A 17,500-nucleotide genomic window follows, 5' to 3' on the forward strand; every position below is an offset into this window, starting at 1 on the left:
TTATAAAAATAAGTGCAATCATGAGTTGAGGTACATGTACAATCCGCGATGTTTGCATATCCGAATTTTATATCAATCAATCAATATCAATATGAGGCTTATATCGCGCATATTCCGTGGGTACAGTTCTAAGAGCAGGGATATTTTTTTATTTTTATTTTTTTTATGCAATTTATATCGCGCACATATTCAAGGCGCAGGGATTTATTTATGCCGTGTGAGATGGATTTTTTTTACACAATACATCACGCATTCACATCGGCCAGCAGATCGCAGCCATTTCGGCGCATATCCTACTTTCACGGCCTATTATTCCAAGTCACACGGGTATTTTGGTGGACATTGTTATCTATGCCTATACACTTTTGCCAGGAAAGACCCTTTTGTCAATCGTGGGATCTTTAACGTGCACACCAAATGTAGTGTACACCGACAGTAAGGTACCTAATATGATAGTTTAGTTGAAAAACCAAAGAAATCGGTAGTCACAAACACAAGGACAGCACACACAAGGACAGAGTCGATTCTTTGTATGTGGTGTCCTTGTATTGATGAGATTTCCTTTGTTTTTCAACTTTGTTCATCTCACTCACAGTCATCTTGTTGTTCAGATTATGATAGTTTAAACAGAGGATCTTCTGACCAAGATCTTGATATCCTTCGGAGAAAGGTGTGGTGAATCAACAACAAGGAAAATGACACTTACCGCAGTAATGGCTCTTCAACGACCATTTTGGTACTCTTAATTTCTCACATCAGATTTTTTCTAACACTGACATGTGTAGAAAAATAAACCCCAGAAACATTAACACGTCCGATGCCCCCAGAAACTAAAGCAGAGAGAAAGAGAAATCTCCGTTGGTGAAAAATTAGCTTCAAAAATACAATTCAAACAAAGACACACACACAGCAACTGATGTAAGATGCTCAAATGAAACCTAACTAACAAAAATGTGACCTTTGCCACATGAATAGAATTGGGCGCTTTCATCTTCAAACTGCATATGTCATTAACCTTTTTGTACGATGAACACAGCAGTCTCGTTTTAGTTTACTTTTGTGATTGCTGAAGCCATGCGCTATGTAAGTACAACGCCCTATTGTGTACTTCGGTCATCGCTAAAAGCTTAATCAAACACTGTGCTTCATTTGTAATAATTATGTTTAAGGTCATCATCGCTGAGTCACAATAGTTTTTTTTATTCGCTTCTTTTTTTTACAACATTGCTTTTTTTCCCTGTTCACATTTTTTCTCTCTTTTTTGTGTGGATGTTTTACTGGATCTCTTTTTCCTGTTCTTAGACTACCTGGAAATCACCGAGACCCACACAGTGCACGGGTGTTTACACGCACATGTATCATGCACAGACACCTAGTCAGTGAGCCAAGAAGACAGAGAGTTCAAGAGACCAAGAGGCAGACAGACAGACAGACGGACGGACGGACGGACGGACAGACAGTCCGACAGACAGACAGACAGATGGACGGACGGACGGACGGACGGACGGACGGACGGACGGACGGACGGACGGACGGACGGACGGACGGACGGACGAAAAGACAGTCAAACAGACAGACCGACAGACCGACAGACAGACGAACACACAGACACTGAGACACACAGACACACAGACAGAAAGACAGACTGGCCGACCGACCCACAGACGGACAATTTTTAGCATCTTACTTGCTTTGAATGCTCGAAACACCTTTTTCTAGTTAATCAGTCACCAAATTCATTTTCACTGAGTAGTTGTCCTTTTCAAACTGAACAAAGAGTTATCGATCACACACAGAGATGCTTTTGCCTGTGGACAGATCAGAGTTACAATCATTTCGTGAATTGCTTTACTATATAATATTATAGCAAAAAACAAAACAACACGTACTTTGATCCAACACTTGTACCCTGTGTACCGCGGTACAAACGGAAATCGTCAATGCCCTTCGGGGACACGAAAAAGGTGCCGATAGGGATGCTATTTGAACAAAACAACATTGCTTAAATCTCGAGTGTTCTAAAGTGCTTTTACGTTTTTCGTTGGGGATACAGCAAGACCACAAAAAACAAGTGTTGAAAGTTTACGATTATCTCCCTTGGCGCTCTTTACTCACGGAGTCAATTCTTTGCTTCTCAGACAATTCCAATATGCTCAAATTGCTGTTTTGTATTGGCAGTGCACTAGCCTTGCTACTTGATAAATTTGGCTAGCCCGAAATATTTCGTCATGGAAAAGATGCAGTTCAAGGTATAATAGGTCCTTCAAAATACGGCCACAAAATCCGTGTGATTTTTCACAAGACGTAAAGTATCGTAGGTATTTGCACGTAAGTATAAGTGGAACTCTTTCATTAACATCGATAGCTGTAATTATTCTTGTAATTAAGTCACAAAAAGAACCGCATCATAGACTTCTGGTACAGATACGATCTACATTATTTTCATGATGCGCAACAAGCAACAATGTCAGGTTTAAAGGAGCTCGAAGTCTGCATGAAACACCTGCCAATTTCAACAGCTGCTGTTCCAAGAGCTGTCTGACTAATACAACATTGTAACATTTATTGAAAACATATGAAGAAATACACGTGAAAAGTTAGTCTACATTTCTAAGAATTTAAAGATACATTTGTCATATGTAAACTCTCTCGACGCGTATTTTTAAAGGGAACAAATAATAAGGGTATACATTGAAAGCCGGTTCTCTTTAAGAGTAAAACTGTGAAAGTTTATTGTGCGTTAAGGCACGCTTGATATATATGTTTGTTGTTTAAACCTAGTGGCTGCTAACTTTCATAAGGCCTCCCAAACATCCACTACGAGCACCGAATCGTGCTCCCTATCCCAGGCTTACAAAGTTTATCCCAATAAATGGCAGGTCAGCACAGTTATCACTCTTGCAGTATTATTACCTGCTCAGTTTGGGTTATGCTTTGGCCTTTGCCCTGTCTGTGTGTGTGTATGTGTGTGTGTGTGTGTGTGTGTGTGTGTGTGTGTGTTTGTGTGTGTGTGTGTGTGTGTGTGTGTGTGTGTGTGTGTGTGTGTGTGTGTTAAGAATAAGAATAAGAATAAGAGTAAACTGTATTGTCAGGAAACGTGTTTATATTATAAGACACGGGAAGGTAAAGAACAAATTAATTTCATTATTTCTTTTTTTGGAAGCAATTATATACAAATTCTCTCAATTTAGTTTGAACATTGTCTAATTGCAAAAGTACATCATATAAATATTTAGGTTGATTAATTTCACTCATACAAGATTTTCGTAATGGGTTGTTTTCTATGCAATTTTCTAGAAAATGTATTTCATCTTCAATTACTCCACATGTTTCACATAATTTATTTCCCTTAGGTGTATTGCTGTATCAACCAGTTTAAATGTTCAGCACTTATTCTTAGTTTACACAATGACTGCTAATATTTTCTTTGTTTTATGCGTAATAGATATGGTTCAGTTTTATAATTTGTTTCTATTCTTTGATACAAATTTAACTTTGGTGAACTACTTATTTGACCTTTCCAGAATTGTATATATTGGAGTTCCAACTTTTGACAAATAACATATTTTAACTTTTTCACATTAAAAGTGAACTGATTTTTCCAAACATGATCTAATCCAATGACTTGTAACAATTGTTTTATACATTACTAGCAGTCAGGCCCGGCTTCGCCCGGGTGTTTCTGCTCTCCCCTCTCTCAGAAACCTCTCGAATCTTATTCCAATGTGAATAAGAAAAACAAGTCGCGTAAGGCGAAAATACAATATTTAGTCAAGTAGCTGTCGAACTCACAGAATGAAACTGAACACAACGCAACGCAGCAAGACCGTATACTCGTAGCATCGTCACTCCACCGCCCGTGGCAAAGGCAGTGCCCGTGGAATTGACAAGAAGAGCGGGGTATTCGTTGCGCTGAGAAGGATAGCACGCTTTTCTGTAGCTCTCTTCGTTTTAACTTTCTGAGCGTGTTTTTAATCCAAACATATCATATCTATATATTTTTGGAATCAGGAACCGACAAGGAATAAGATGAAAGTGTTTTTAAATTGATTTAAAAAAAAAATTGATAATAATTTTTATATATTTAATTTTCAGAGCTTGTTTTTAATCCGAATATAACATATTTATATGTTTTTGGAATCAGCAAATGATGGAAAATAAGATAAACGTAAATTTGGATCGTTTTATAAATTTTTATTTTTTTTTACAATTTTCAGATTTTTAATGACCAAAGTCATTAATTAATTTTTAAGGCACCAAGCTGAAATGCAATACCGAAGTCCGGGCTTCGTCGAACATTACTTGACCAAAATTTCAACCAATTTGGTTAAAAAATGAGGGCGTGACAGTGCCGCCTCAACTTTCACGAAAAGCCGGATATGACGTCATCAAAGACATTTATCAAAAAAATGAAAAAAACGTTCGGGGATTTCATACCCAGGAACTCTCATGTCAAATTTCATAAAGATCGGTCCAGTAGTTTAGTCTGAATCGCTCTACACACACACACACACACACGCACGCACACACGCACGCACATACACCACGACCCTCGTTTCGATTCCCCCTCGATGTTAAAATATTTAGTCAAAACTTGACTAAATATAATGACAGTGTGAGCTCATACATTTGGATGTATAGGCAAGGCAAGTTTCTATTTGGTTCAACGTGTTCTTCGTGATTTGTTTACCCCTTCTCACACCCACTGTAGTTACCGTCTGATCAAAGCACGCATACCTCATGAGTGAGCGCGTCATACCTTTTTGAACAGGGGAGAGAAATCTGTAAATTCTCGTGATCTTTCACTGAGGCGATCGTTTCGTAAACATTATTCGCGATGATCTGGAAGGCAGGGAGGGGGAGCAGGAGGCAGGGTTACGTGTGTGTGTGTGTGTGTGTGTGTGTGTGTGTGTGGGGGGGGGGGGGGGGCGGCGGGATGATAGCGGGCGGGGGGTAACCCTTGAGAATGACACGGAATACTGGTTTGATGAGAGTTACCTCCCTTCCGTGGGTGACAAAGCATGACTTACCTCCCTTGCACTATATAGACTGTATTGATAGATGGGGAGGGTAATTATCCGAGGAAGGAAACAATGTCTGGAGAAACTAAAACCCAGGTGCACATTTGTGGGTCCAGGGCAGTGTGCATGCAAAATATCTTGTGCTTATCTTTTGCCATCTCTGAGGTATGGCGACCACAGACAGACAGACACACACACACACACACAGACAGACAGACACTCTCTTTTATTTATATGTATAGATATCCATGGATATGTTTCCCTGTGAACATAAGATTATATACTTATGTTCACAGATGAGATGTTTTTGAGAGATTCAAAATGTGTAGCCAGTACGTAATCATATTAATGTGTATGTGTGTGTGTGTGTGTGTGTGTGTATGTGTGTGTGTGTGTGTGTGTGTGTGTGTGTGTGTGTGTGTGTGCAGAGCGATTCCGGGAAAACTACTTGACGCACTCACACATCCACACACTCACACATACACACGCACGCACACTCGTACGCAGGCACGCACGCGCTCACACAAATACACACACGCATACCCATACAAATACACACACACACACACACACACACACACACACACACACACACTCACACACACACTCACACACAAGCAAATGCACGCACACACACACACACTAAAACACACACACACACACATACACACACACACACAAACACACACAGACAGACACAGACAGACAGACACGCACACACACACTAACATACACACACACACACACACACACACACACACACACACACACACACACACACACACACACACACACTCACACACACTCATAAAGCACACACACACACACATACTACCTGGTGTCATCCAAGCTAAGAAATTGCCACGCATCCGCTGTACACCCCTTTCTCCCTTGTCTACTCCTGCAGTTCCTGAAGAACATACACTTCTGTGATTCGCTTTTTGAATACGGGCTGTGTGTGTTTGTTTGTGTATGTTTTGTTTTGGGGATCTTGGCTTTGGTGGGGCTTTCACGCAACGTTTGCATACACTGTAATGATCGATGGTATTTACAATAGCCAAATCGTTGCACCGTTTTCTTGCGGATCTTGGCTTAGGATGTCGAGTTAAAATGCGTTCACGGAACGTTTGCACAAACTTTCATAATCAATGATATCGACAAATTAACTCTGGGTTCTTTTTTGGGGCCTTCAAAGAGATCATGGACGTCAAGCCAAGGAAACACTTGGAAATATTCTCTTTGAGCAGGGAAAAGCTTATTTGGATTGACGAAATAAGGGGCAGCGGTAAAGTACGGTGTTTTTCGAGTGAACAGTGCTTATTTTAAATTTAAAAGAGGTTGCACCTAGCGATTTAGAAACGACACATACATGTCATAGAGTCACACATGTGAAACATTCCATACAAACTGATAAGAAAGAATTAAATAAATAAACAAAACAAAAAGAAAACAGATGAAAATCTAAGAGATTTGTTCGAAACAGAAAGCCATTCGTTTCTTTTTTCTCACACATGTCATTTGGTTCTAACGCTTAAAGGCTTCATTCAGTTTCGTGAAAGCGATCATCTGCACCATCATAGATCTCTTTGGGCAACCTTCAGATTAAACTAAAGCTGCGAATCAACAGCTTAGCTGTTCCTGCGAAGAGTGGCGAGTTTTCGTCGAATTAATGTTTCAAGTGACGCCTATGTCAGTATGCTAAATTGTTTCAACAACGGGCGGAGTGGCGTGGTGGTAAGACGTCGGCCTCCTAATCGGAAGGTCGTGAGTTCGAATCCCGGTCGCTGACGCCTGGTGGGTTAAGAGTGGAGATTTTTCCGATCTCCCAGGTCAACTTATGTGCAGACCTGCTAGTGATTTAACCCCCTTCGTGTGTACACGCAAGCACAAGACCAAGTGCGCACGGAAAAGATCCTGTAATCCATGTCGGAGTTCGGTGGGTTATGGAAACACGAAAATACCCAGCATGCCTACTCAACGAAAGCGGAGTGAGCTGACTATGCTCTCAGAGTATAGTGTGGGGAACCCAAATGGGCAAACGAGCTCACACATAACCAGACAATTCTGGAACGCTGAAGAAGAAGAAGTTTCAACAACAAATTCCCGCTCGGAACAGAATGCAATCCAGCCAATGATTTCGGGTATGGGTCCAAGTGAAAGAATGCTCTTATTTCACGTGAAAGCCTGGCATGAGCTGTAGCGGTACACATGATTCTGCGCGCGAAATCGAATTACAATTTGTTTTTTTGGCGATGTTCAAAGTTACAATTTTTAATATCAGGTTTGCAAAGATGTTATCATACGTAAAAAGAATAGAATAGAAAGCCAAATGTTTTAGTATTAGCAGCTGAAGTTTTTCATTAACTTCCATGCCGAAATAATGAGGCAACAAGAGGAGAGGGATATATCTAATGTAAAAAACACAATAAAACTTCGTTACTCCTCTCTCTCTCTCTCTCTCTCTCTCTCTCTCTCTCTCTCTCTCTCTCTCTCTCTCTCTCTCTCTCTCTTTCTCTCTCTCTCTCTTTCTCTCTTTCTCTCTCACACACACACCCCACACACACACACACACACACACATACACGCACGCACGCACACACACACGCATACATACATACACGCACGCACGCACACACACACACACACACACACGCACGAACGCACACGCACGCACTCACTCACGCACGTACGTACGCACACACACACACACCCATACACACACACACACACACACACACACACACACACACAGACACACACACACACACACACAGTGTACAGTGGTACATGATCTCCAGAAGACCTTCGTAATCGGGTTATAATTGAACCACATTTGCGCAGCTAAGTCAAAAATGAGACACTGCACTCGTGATTGCTTTGATCACAAAGTTTCTTCGCGCCCCATTAATAAACATGAATAATAAAGTAAACATTTAGAAAGTGATGTCCGACAATATACCAGACAGATAGACAAGAAGACAGACACACGGAAAGAAAGACACACAGACAGTTTGGGAACGTTGGGAACACAACATAATCTCTACACATTCATGACTCGAAATTTCGGACACCACTTACAGGTGTGGTTATATTCAATTGCCGCTTGATTAGTGTTTTTTCAAGCAAAAGTTCGAGTACTCCTTTGCATGTGTATCTAAACCCAGCGAAATTACAATTCCATAGGTTTCTTTTTCTTCACACTTAAAAGACTAGAAAAAGAGATTCCTACAGGATCCGTATACATCCTCAACACATGGCTGATCCAATGACAAATCAAATCTTCCCAAACATGAAATTAACGTGGAATACTTATTATTTTTGAGATCTAAAGGTGCCTACAGCACCTTTAAGATTGGATAGCTTATTGGACTCCGTCCGATACTTCTTTTGTCTTCGTATCTGCGTCATCCTTTTCGATGACAGTCAAACAAGCCCGCAAGCAATTTTGAAAATGGTTAATACATCTGCACTTCTACTGATTAAGTTCATTACAATACGAAAGATCGAGAAAGAACGTTCAACACAGAACAACCTGTCACAGCTGACTTAGATAGCGGAGAACATTACTTCTCGGTGCCGTCGCGATATAACCTTGAATAGTTGAAAACGACGTTAAACACCAAATAAAGAAAGAAAGAACTTCTCGGTGAATGATTAATAGACATCTGATCATGAAGACAGGTTACTTCATCGGTATCGTTGTGCTCTACGCATACTGCGTTGTCATCGCACAGAGCGGCGACCAACGACAAACGTTTGCATCACGGAACACCAACGTATACGCGAAGGATAAAATATTTGATTTCAATGTTGTATTCGCTGCCAATGTGACTCTCTGGAATGCTAACTGTATGGTGCTTTGCCGTCAACATCAGAGTTGCAAGTCCTTCTTAATCACAACCACGGTGATCGACAGCGTTAAAGGTGTGGGAAACTGCATTGGTTTTGACAAAATAATTACCTCTCAGGAATGTAGAAGTGATACATGCATAGGTCGAGATCTACAAATGACGGGGACGAAGCTGTTTGATATGGACATCTAGAGCTTCACTCACAGCAACAGAATCGTAGGTAAAAGTAATACGTTTTTCTTTTTATGATGATTATAGTAAAATAAGTTTGACGTGATCCCAAAGCTACAGGGTGACCCCAACAAAATGCCACCAATGAAAATGCTAATAACTCCTACATTATTTTAGTGATTAACTTTATAATTGGTGTACATTGGTTTGAGAAATATGGGATGATAAGTTCACACAGTTTCACGTTAAATGTTCTGACTTTTATGCTCTTTTGGGGGAAAAAATCCAATTTCGGGGATTGACTCCAAAGTACGAATTTGGCATTGAGTGGTAGCCACACTAACCCGATTTTAGCACTCCTGATTTTTACCTTTTGGTTTTTCTGACATACTTAGCATACGTGAACAGCTCAGATCATGGGTCAATAAAGTGTTACACAGATGGTCAAAATTAAAGTACAAGATATTGCACTGGAAGTGGAACTACACTGTTGCTTAGTGTCTGTATGAAGCTACAAGGTGAAAATAGAAAAAGAAAAACACGATTCTTGACTTTGATGGGCTTTTTCTTTTTGTTGTTGTTGCATACACAAACCATCCTCAGACAGTAAATGAGTTGAAGCAGCAATTACAAGGAGTCTGGGTGGTACAAGTCCGATGAGTGAGACTCCTGCTAAGTGTCAAACATCCTGCTGTTGAAGCAGTCTCAGAATTTGACACATATTTTGTTGAAAGTGTAAAAATCAAACCACTTGACCTACATACTTGAACATGTGTTAAAGTACCATCCCACATCTCAAGCTAATGTACACCTAGTATGAAATAATTTTCTGAACACATGTGGTTGTTAGGAGCATTTAAGAGGGTGGCATTGTTTTGGGTCACCCTGTATTTAGGAATGCATGTGTTACAAAAGCATGTGTAATGTACTTCTGTGCTTCCGTGCGTGTGTGTGACATGCCACCGTACAAGTGCGTGTATGGGTATGTCTGCGTGCGTGTGTGTGTGTGTGTGTGTGTGTGTGTGTGTGTGTGTGTGTGCTTTCGTGCGTGCGTGCGTGCGTGCGTGCGTGCGTGCGCAGCGTGCGCAGCTCAGTTCTGCTTCCCTGCTATTCCCTAAATAAAATTCAGCTAATGCATTCAGGCTTGCGATCCAAAAAAGAATTGTGTCCTGAACGCATGTGTTCGCATTTTCATGTTTACGAGCCCAGAAGCATTCGCTGCGAATTTGGGACTTTCACAGTATGTATGCATTCACAAGAGAGTGTTTGAACTTTGAAGAGATTCTGGGAAATAAACCCATCGCCGAAGTCGGTGTCGAACCCATGCAGAGATCGAGGAACTGATTTTCAAGCCAGCATGCTACAAACTAAGCTATTTCGCCGATAGTCAAGTATACCCCCAAATACTTGTCCTGTGAGTTTCTTCCTGAAGTAGATTTGACCCTCCTGTGTGTTACCGGAGTTACAACAACGGCAAACAGGTATAATAGTATAGAGGCTACCTAAAATACTTCGAATATTCACATTGAATGACATTCTGTTTCAGTTTTTCATGGTAGGGGGTGCAATGGATATTCAGCCTGCACAACCAGGATGATTTGCAACACAGTGAACCAACATCAAGAAACATTTGTGTATTCCAAGACTATAAGTTGCACGCTCAAGCAACACATATTCACGAAAGTGTCCGCAGAAGAACGGTTTTTCAAAAGGCAACTGTCATTCGAAACAAAAACGGACGTTCCCCCTCCCGATTGAACTTGTTGGGTCTATTGAAGAGTGGCTGGAGAAAAACAATGACATTGTGCAGTTTGGCATGGCGCAGCTATCTCCACGAAGATCTTCACTCGGATCCAAGCAACGTTCATGTTTCGTCAATGATTTCAACTGTCGCCGTCTGAAGCATGTCTTCAGTTTGCCGGGGTACATTTGAAAACTGGACCAGCGGAGAACGTGGAGGATGGCAGAACATGAACGCCTGCAGCAGAGAATATGACTTAGAAGTTTTTCTTGAGTTTAGATTGAGAGAGAAACGGATCGTTTCCTACGAAAATTAAATCAATTTCAAACCGTGTTCAAAAGAATATGACAATTTAAAGTAGGTAAAATGAAAATGCTTATTAAGGTCTCTAACATGCCGGATGCATTTATTAAGCTTATTTGAATTTTGGAATGTCGTAGTTGTATTCCGTTAGTTTCACAGAAAATTAATGTAACATGTTCACAAAACATGCAACATTTCATGAGTATAGGTACACATCCCCCCATGTTGAGCTACTGTTATATTTTAACACAAAAACCCTCCTCGTTTAAATAAATGTGACCCTCCACCACGGAATGAGTCGCATGTCACCTTTTCATGATTTTCATATTTTTACATTTTCTTAAAGAGTTTTTTTTATTCTCAATCCAGTGGTGAAAACCGTTTTAGAAAAGAGTGAACACTTTTTGAGTTATAAGCCTGTGACTATGGTGACCCTCACACTGTTACTAGACACCCCCGGACTTATATTATGCCTTGCGCAGAACCGCGTGAGGTGACATGCGACTCATTTCGTGGTGGAGGGTCACAAACATGCTCTCCGTCTCAGATCTGTCCAAACTTTGACGTTGGATAAGACCATTAACCAAAACTACAAATCAACTGAATGGCTGTTCTCTGTGCAGGGTGGAAAGTTAGGTATTGTTACATTGAAATCTTAAAGGTACTGAACTTGTCAAATCCAGGTGCACGGAGCCCCTGGGGCTTTTAGTCATACCTCAGGCAGCTATCCGTTAAGCCTGTTCTTAACCAGACGAACCTTTGGTTCGCGAACTAGGTTCGTTGGGTTCGGCGATGTTCGGCGAACTTGTCTTGGTTCTTAACCAGACGAACCTGAGTTTTCGAACTAAGTTTGGGGTGTTTGGCGAACTAGGTGCGGGGTTGGAAAAGGTGTGCAAGTCATGTCTTGGAAACCTTGAAGATCGGGCCTTAGAAGAACTACCAAGTTTCATTGACTTGCACCCAAAGAGTCAAGAACTGCGATTTTTTTACGAATTAATTTCGTACTCGGACCCGGCTGGTCTTGACCTATTTTTGGATCTAAATTTAGATCAGGTAGATCACCACATCATGCACAAAAAGACACGTCACTAGAAAACTATGTCAGACGTCATCATGAGTTTGTGTAAAACAAAATGGAGGCCGGAATCACTCAAGTTGAATCGAACTCCGACCAAACACCAACGTAATAACTAGGTTAATTTATGCACTCGCGTGAACAAGAAACTGTCGAGCTTCACAGATGTCGTCGTTGGGTAGTTTTGGGTTTGTTTTACTACCATAGGAGGATTTTTGAACTGTAAATGCACTCAGCTGCAACAAAAACGCAAAACGAAGGCTGTGAGCTGCACTGGGCCTTTAACTGATACCAGTGTCAATATACGAAATTAGTTCGTCACAAAATCTTCACTCTGCCCAGAAAGCAGTCAGGATTTTGACATTTTGTGTGTGTCTAAGTGAAACGTTGGTCTCCTTTCATTAGGCCAAAAAAAAAAAATAGGTGTGGTTACAGTAACATATCCACAAAAAAATAGGGTACAGGTAGGTAGGCAATCACTTTTTTTTTTTAAACTTTTTTTCTAATGTGTACAAATTAAACCTACTTGACAGGGAAATAAGTGTGCGACACGGGCGCTTTCGCTTTCATTGCGTTTTTTGCACTCGTTTTTTTTTGTTTTTTTTGTTTTTTGTTGACAAATGTAATAAAAAGTTATAGGATCGGCCCCTAAAAATAGGGTAGGTCGGGTTACCGTAACCACACCTATTTTTTTTTTAGGCCTTATTGATATACGATAGCAGAAGTGGATTAAACTATCATTCGTTATTAGTATTAGTTATCATTCGCTCATGTGACGATAGCGATAAAGGCACAGCCCGGAGGTGACCTTGCGATTCATTTTCTAGAAGTACCGATATCACCGAGACAAAATTCGATCGTTTAAAAAATGTTCAACATTTCATCGAGACACTAAACAGAATATAAGAAGTGACAGAACTTGTGCGTGACATTATTTGCATTCATGACGTCTTTTCGAAGTTCGCTTCGCTTTTGTCAGAGATTTCACTCAATGTATGTCTTGGTTTGTTCAATCGATGTCGTATCTCATTAAAAAAAACAAGACGCGTAAGGCGAAATTACTACATTTAGTCAAGCTGTGGAACTCACAGAATGAAACTGAACGTAGTCCGCCGCTAGTGCAAAAGGCAGTGAAAGTGACGAGCCTGTTTGGCGCGGTAGCGGTTGCGCTGTGCTTCATAGCACGCTTTACTGTACCTCTCTTCGTTTTAACTTTCTGATCGTGTTTTTAATCCAAACATATCATATCTATATGTTTTTGGAATCAGGAACCGACAAGGAATAAGATAAAAGTTTTTAAATTGATTTCGGAAATTTAATTTTGATAATAATTTTAATATATTTAATTTTCAGAGCTTGTTTTTAATCCAAATATAACATATTTATATGTTTTTGGAATCAGCAAATGATAGAAAATAAGATGAACGTAAATTTGGATAGTTAAGCCTCCAAGCTGAAATGCAATACCTAAGTCCGGGCTTTGTCGAACATTACTTGACCAAAATTTTAACCAATTTGGTTAAAAAATGAGGGCGTGACAGTGCCGCCTCAACTTTCACGAAAAGCCGGATATGACGTCATCAAAGACATTTATCAAAAAAATGAAAAAAACGTATGGGGATATCATACCCAGGAACTCTCATGTCAAATTTCATAAAGATCGGTCCAGTAGTTCGCTCTACACGCACGCACGCACACACACACACACATACACACACACACACATACACCACGACCCTCGTCTTGATTCCCCCCTCTATGTTAAAACATTTAGTCATAACTTGACTAAATGTAAAAAGAAAGAAAAAAGAAGTGACAACAGATCTTCGATGGTGTACATCGAGTTTTACACGGGAAGGAAGGTGCCATTAATTAACATTTAATTAGCCTGTGATCGGTTTCACTATGTGCTAGAAACGAGAAGAAATCAACGCAAAATACGATGTCTTGGTGGTTCTATCCCCGTTAATCTTACCGTTCTGATCACTAACATTAACACCAGAGTGTGCGAAAGACTCCCAAATTCAGATGAAACACACCAACCTCGCTTCTTCGCAGCCATTTTGAACGATCTCAGTCATCAACTATTTTTCGATTGAATGATAACATAAACGCATACTGTCAATAGAATCTGATGTTCGAGTTTGTTTTTGCAACAATGTTCATCAAGTGTATTAACAAACAATTAAACCACTGTAATCCGGAAAATGTCTTAATTCGCTGAATAACAATGGGTTCTTTCATACTTTAGATCGGTAAAGCCATATCTAGTATCATGCAGAATTGTCCATAAACCTAAAAATACACTAAAGTCTTTTTCAAAAACTATACTCTGTTTCAAAGACTTTCAGCAATTTTCAATATTATGAATCGAGAAAACTAGACACATCGAAAGAAATTTGGTGCAAAAAACAGTTTTCCTGATCACAAACCATAGTGTGAAACTTTGTTTACAACTTTCTTACATAAAATGTACGTATTTTTCTAGCAATAGACGTGTCCCCTGTTTCGAGTGAACATTGTTTTCGTGGTGCACTACCTGTGTTTAAAACAAAAAATATATATATACACAGCGGCCATAATTTCTCGTTATTTGAATGAATTTCAACTTCACAAAGATTGTTTTAGAGTGCAGATAAATTAAAAATCAATGCATGAAGAATTATTTTGAAAAAACAGTTGGTTATACCTACTGTATTTGGTGTTCACATTGTGTTTTCTTTTGTCATGGCTCTGCTTTAAACGTTATTGTTAGTACTGTCAGCACTGAAATGAAACTTGTTTTTGTAGTACACTTGCATTCATGTGCATACATTTGTATGGAAGGAAATGCGTGATAAGTTTAGACAACATAAAACAGCAAAGGAAGAAACGTTTTGGAATATTTTTTTTGGTACAGAGGTAGCCTATATTTTTGTGCCTGTATCTGTGTGTGAGTGTGTGTGTGTGTGTGTGTGTGTGTGTGTGTGTGTGTGTGTGAGTGTGTGTGCGCGTGCGTGTGTGTGTGTGTGTGCGTATGTGTGTATGTGTATGTGTGTGTGAGTGGAAGAGATATATATATATATAGATATCATATATAGATATATAAATAGATAGATAGACAGACAAACAGACAGACAGACAGACAGACAGACATATCTATACACACATACAAAAACACGCATAACCACACCTACACACACACACACACACACACACACACACACACACACACACACACGCACACACACACACACATACACACACACACACACACGCGCGCGCACACACACACACACACACACACACACACACACACACACACACTCACACACACACACACACACACACACACACACACACACACACACACACACATAAATACAGGCACAATAGTGATATCCAAATTCTGTCTCTTCGTACAGGGTGACCCCCCAAAAAAGAGTACCCAAACAAAACGTCATAAATTGAACAAAAATAAAACAATCTTCATAAAATTTATTTACACACACAAGTAGCCTCTGCATGATTTGCACAGACAATTTTAGCGTTCTAGCTTGTCTTTCAGGAAAGTTATGCTCATTCTACAGAACATGCTCCAAATGGCCTCCGCGCCGATTCAGGCAAACTTGAACTCGCCGCGCAAAGTTATCAATCACCCGCACACACTCCTGTTGCGAGATTCCGCGAATGGTTGTTGTGATGGCTCACTTGAGTTCTGCGATTGTCTGTGGGTTGTTCCTGTAGACGTTGTCTTTCAGGAACCCCCAAAGATAGAAATCTGGGGGATTTAAATCCGGGGGATGCCATTTGGAGCATGTTCTGTAGAATGAGCATAACTTTCCTGAAAGACAAGCTAGAACGCTAACATTTTTTGTTGAAATCATGCAGAGGCTACTTGTGTGTGTAAATACATTTTATGAAGATTGCTTTATTTTTGTTCAATTTATGACGTTTTGTTTGGGTACTCTTTTTTTGGGTCACCCTGTATATGACTTTCTAACCAACAGGACCGGAAGTATTACCGTTGATACTTTTATACAAATTAAAGCGCCACCCACTTGTGTGTGTGTGTGTGTGTGTGTGTGTGTGTTTGTGTGTGTGTGTGTGTGTGTGTGTGTGTGTGTACGTGTTCGTTCGTGCGTGCACCCACCCTTACAAACTAACTGATCCGATCTTGCCGATTGTGTAAACCGCTCAAGGCCATACTTATCGATTCATCTCATAAGCCAGAGAAGTGGCGGTTTTCATCTCAAACAAGATCGAAGACGGTCATCACAAACGACATTTGTTCCCACCTTAGGTTACCTCTTTTTCAAAATCCACTTCTAAAGTCATGAACAATTCACGCCAAGATTGGATGTTTTGCAAGTGGGTATAACCAGGAACTGACTAATGTGTATCTGACTTTCTAACCACTTGTGTTTGTCTTTGATACTTCTTATGGGTCGAGAAGTACTTAAGAACACTTCTCCAGACAGAAATGCGCCTCTTTGAGTGATTTTGCACAAAATGCAAAGTTACACTTGAATGTTACAACTGAAAAGCACAGCCTCTGTAGGGATGCATCTATTTTGGAAATGGATGCGAGTGTTTGGCAAATAGGGGACCCAAATCTAACATATATATGTGACCCTCCACCACGAAATGAGTCGCATGTCACCTAGCGCGGTTCTGCGCTAGGCTTGATATAAGTCCGGAGAGTGTATGGTAACAGCGTGAGGGTCACTTTAGTCACAGGCTTATAACTCAAACAGTTTTCGCTCTTTTCTAAAACGGGTTTCACCACTGGATAGAGCAGAAAAAAACTCTTTATGAAAATGTAAAAATATGAAAATCATGCAAAGGTGACATGCGACTCATTTCGTGGTGGAGGGTCACATATTTGCTTAGTTTCGTCTTCTCAAAAGAGTTGGTCTCGAATTTCCAAATAAACTCAGTGGCAAAAGAAACGCAAATGCTGCAATTTAGATGGGTTTTCCCATGAATTTTAATGTCGAATTAATTCTTTCGAGTTAACAATAACAAGGAAACGAATTGACCGATACAAAAACCATACCGAAAAGTTGATTCGGATGAGAGCAATCAGCAGGACGTGCCATGTTCCACTGAACACTGTTTGAAAACTGTTGAAAGTCAATACATATTGGATGCTGATTCATGCAAGGAATCCTGCGCCAATAACCCCCAGTGTCTGACGGCGGTCTACCTCAAAAACGGCTGGTGCTACTTGAAGAACGCCACCAAACTTACGAAAACAGCAGGCGTCTGGGCCACTGGGACCGACACGATTTTGTGGCAGAAAACCTGCGCTTGAGCGTGTTGTTCTCACTCCATGTCCGTAGTTTGAACGTAAATA

At 40.3% G+C, this 17,500-nt stretch overlaps 1 protein-coding gene across 1 annotated transcript in view; it reads right to left on the reverse strand.

The window, feature by feature from the left end:
* LOC138963533 (uncharacterized) overlaps positions 1 to 863 on the reverse strand; it is a 2,381-nt gene extending 1,518 nt beyond the window's left edge. The window contains exon 1 of the mRNA XM_070335403.1: positions 707 to 863. Coding sequence (XP_070191504.1) covers positions 707 to 732 — 26 coding nt within the window. The 5' untranslated portion in view covers positions 733 to 863. The remainder of the gene's footprint in view (positions 1 to 706) is intronic.
* Positions 864 to 17,500: the final 16,637 nt, after the last annotated feature.

Source organism: Littorina saxatilis, linkage group LG4 (assembly GCF_037325665.1).
Source record: "Littorina saxatilis isolate snail1 linkage group LG4, US_GU_Lsax_2.0, whole genome shotgun sequence".
Taxonomy (NCBI): Eukaryota; Metazoa; Mollusca; class Gastropoda; order Littorinimorpha; family Littorinidae; genus Littorina; species Littorina saxatilis.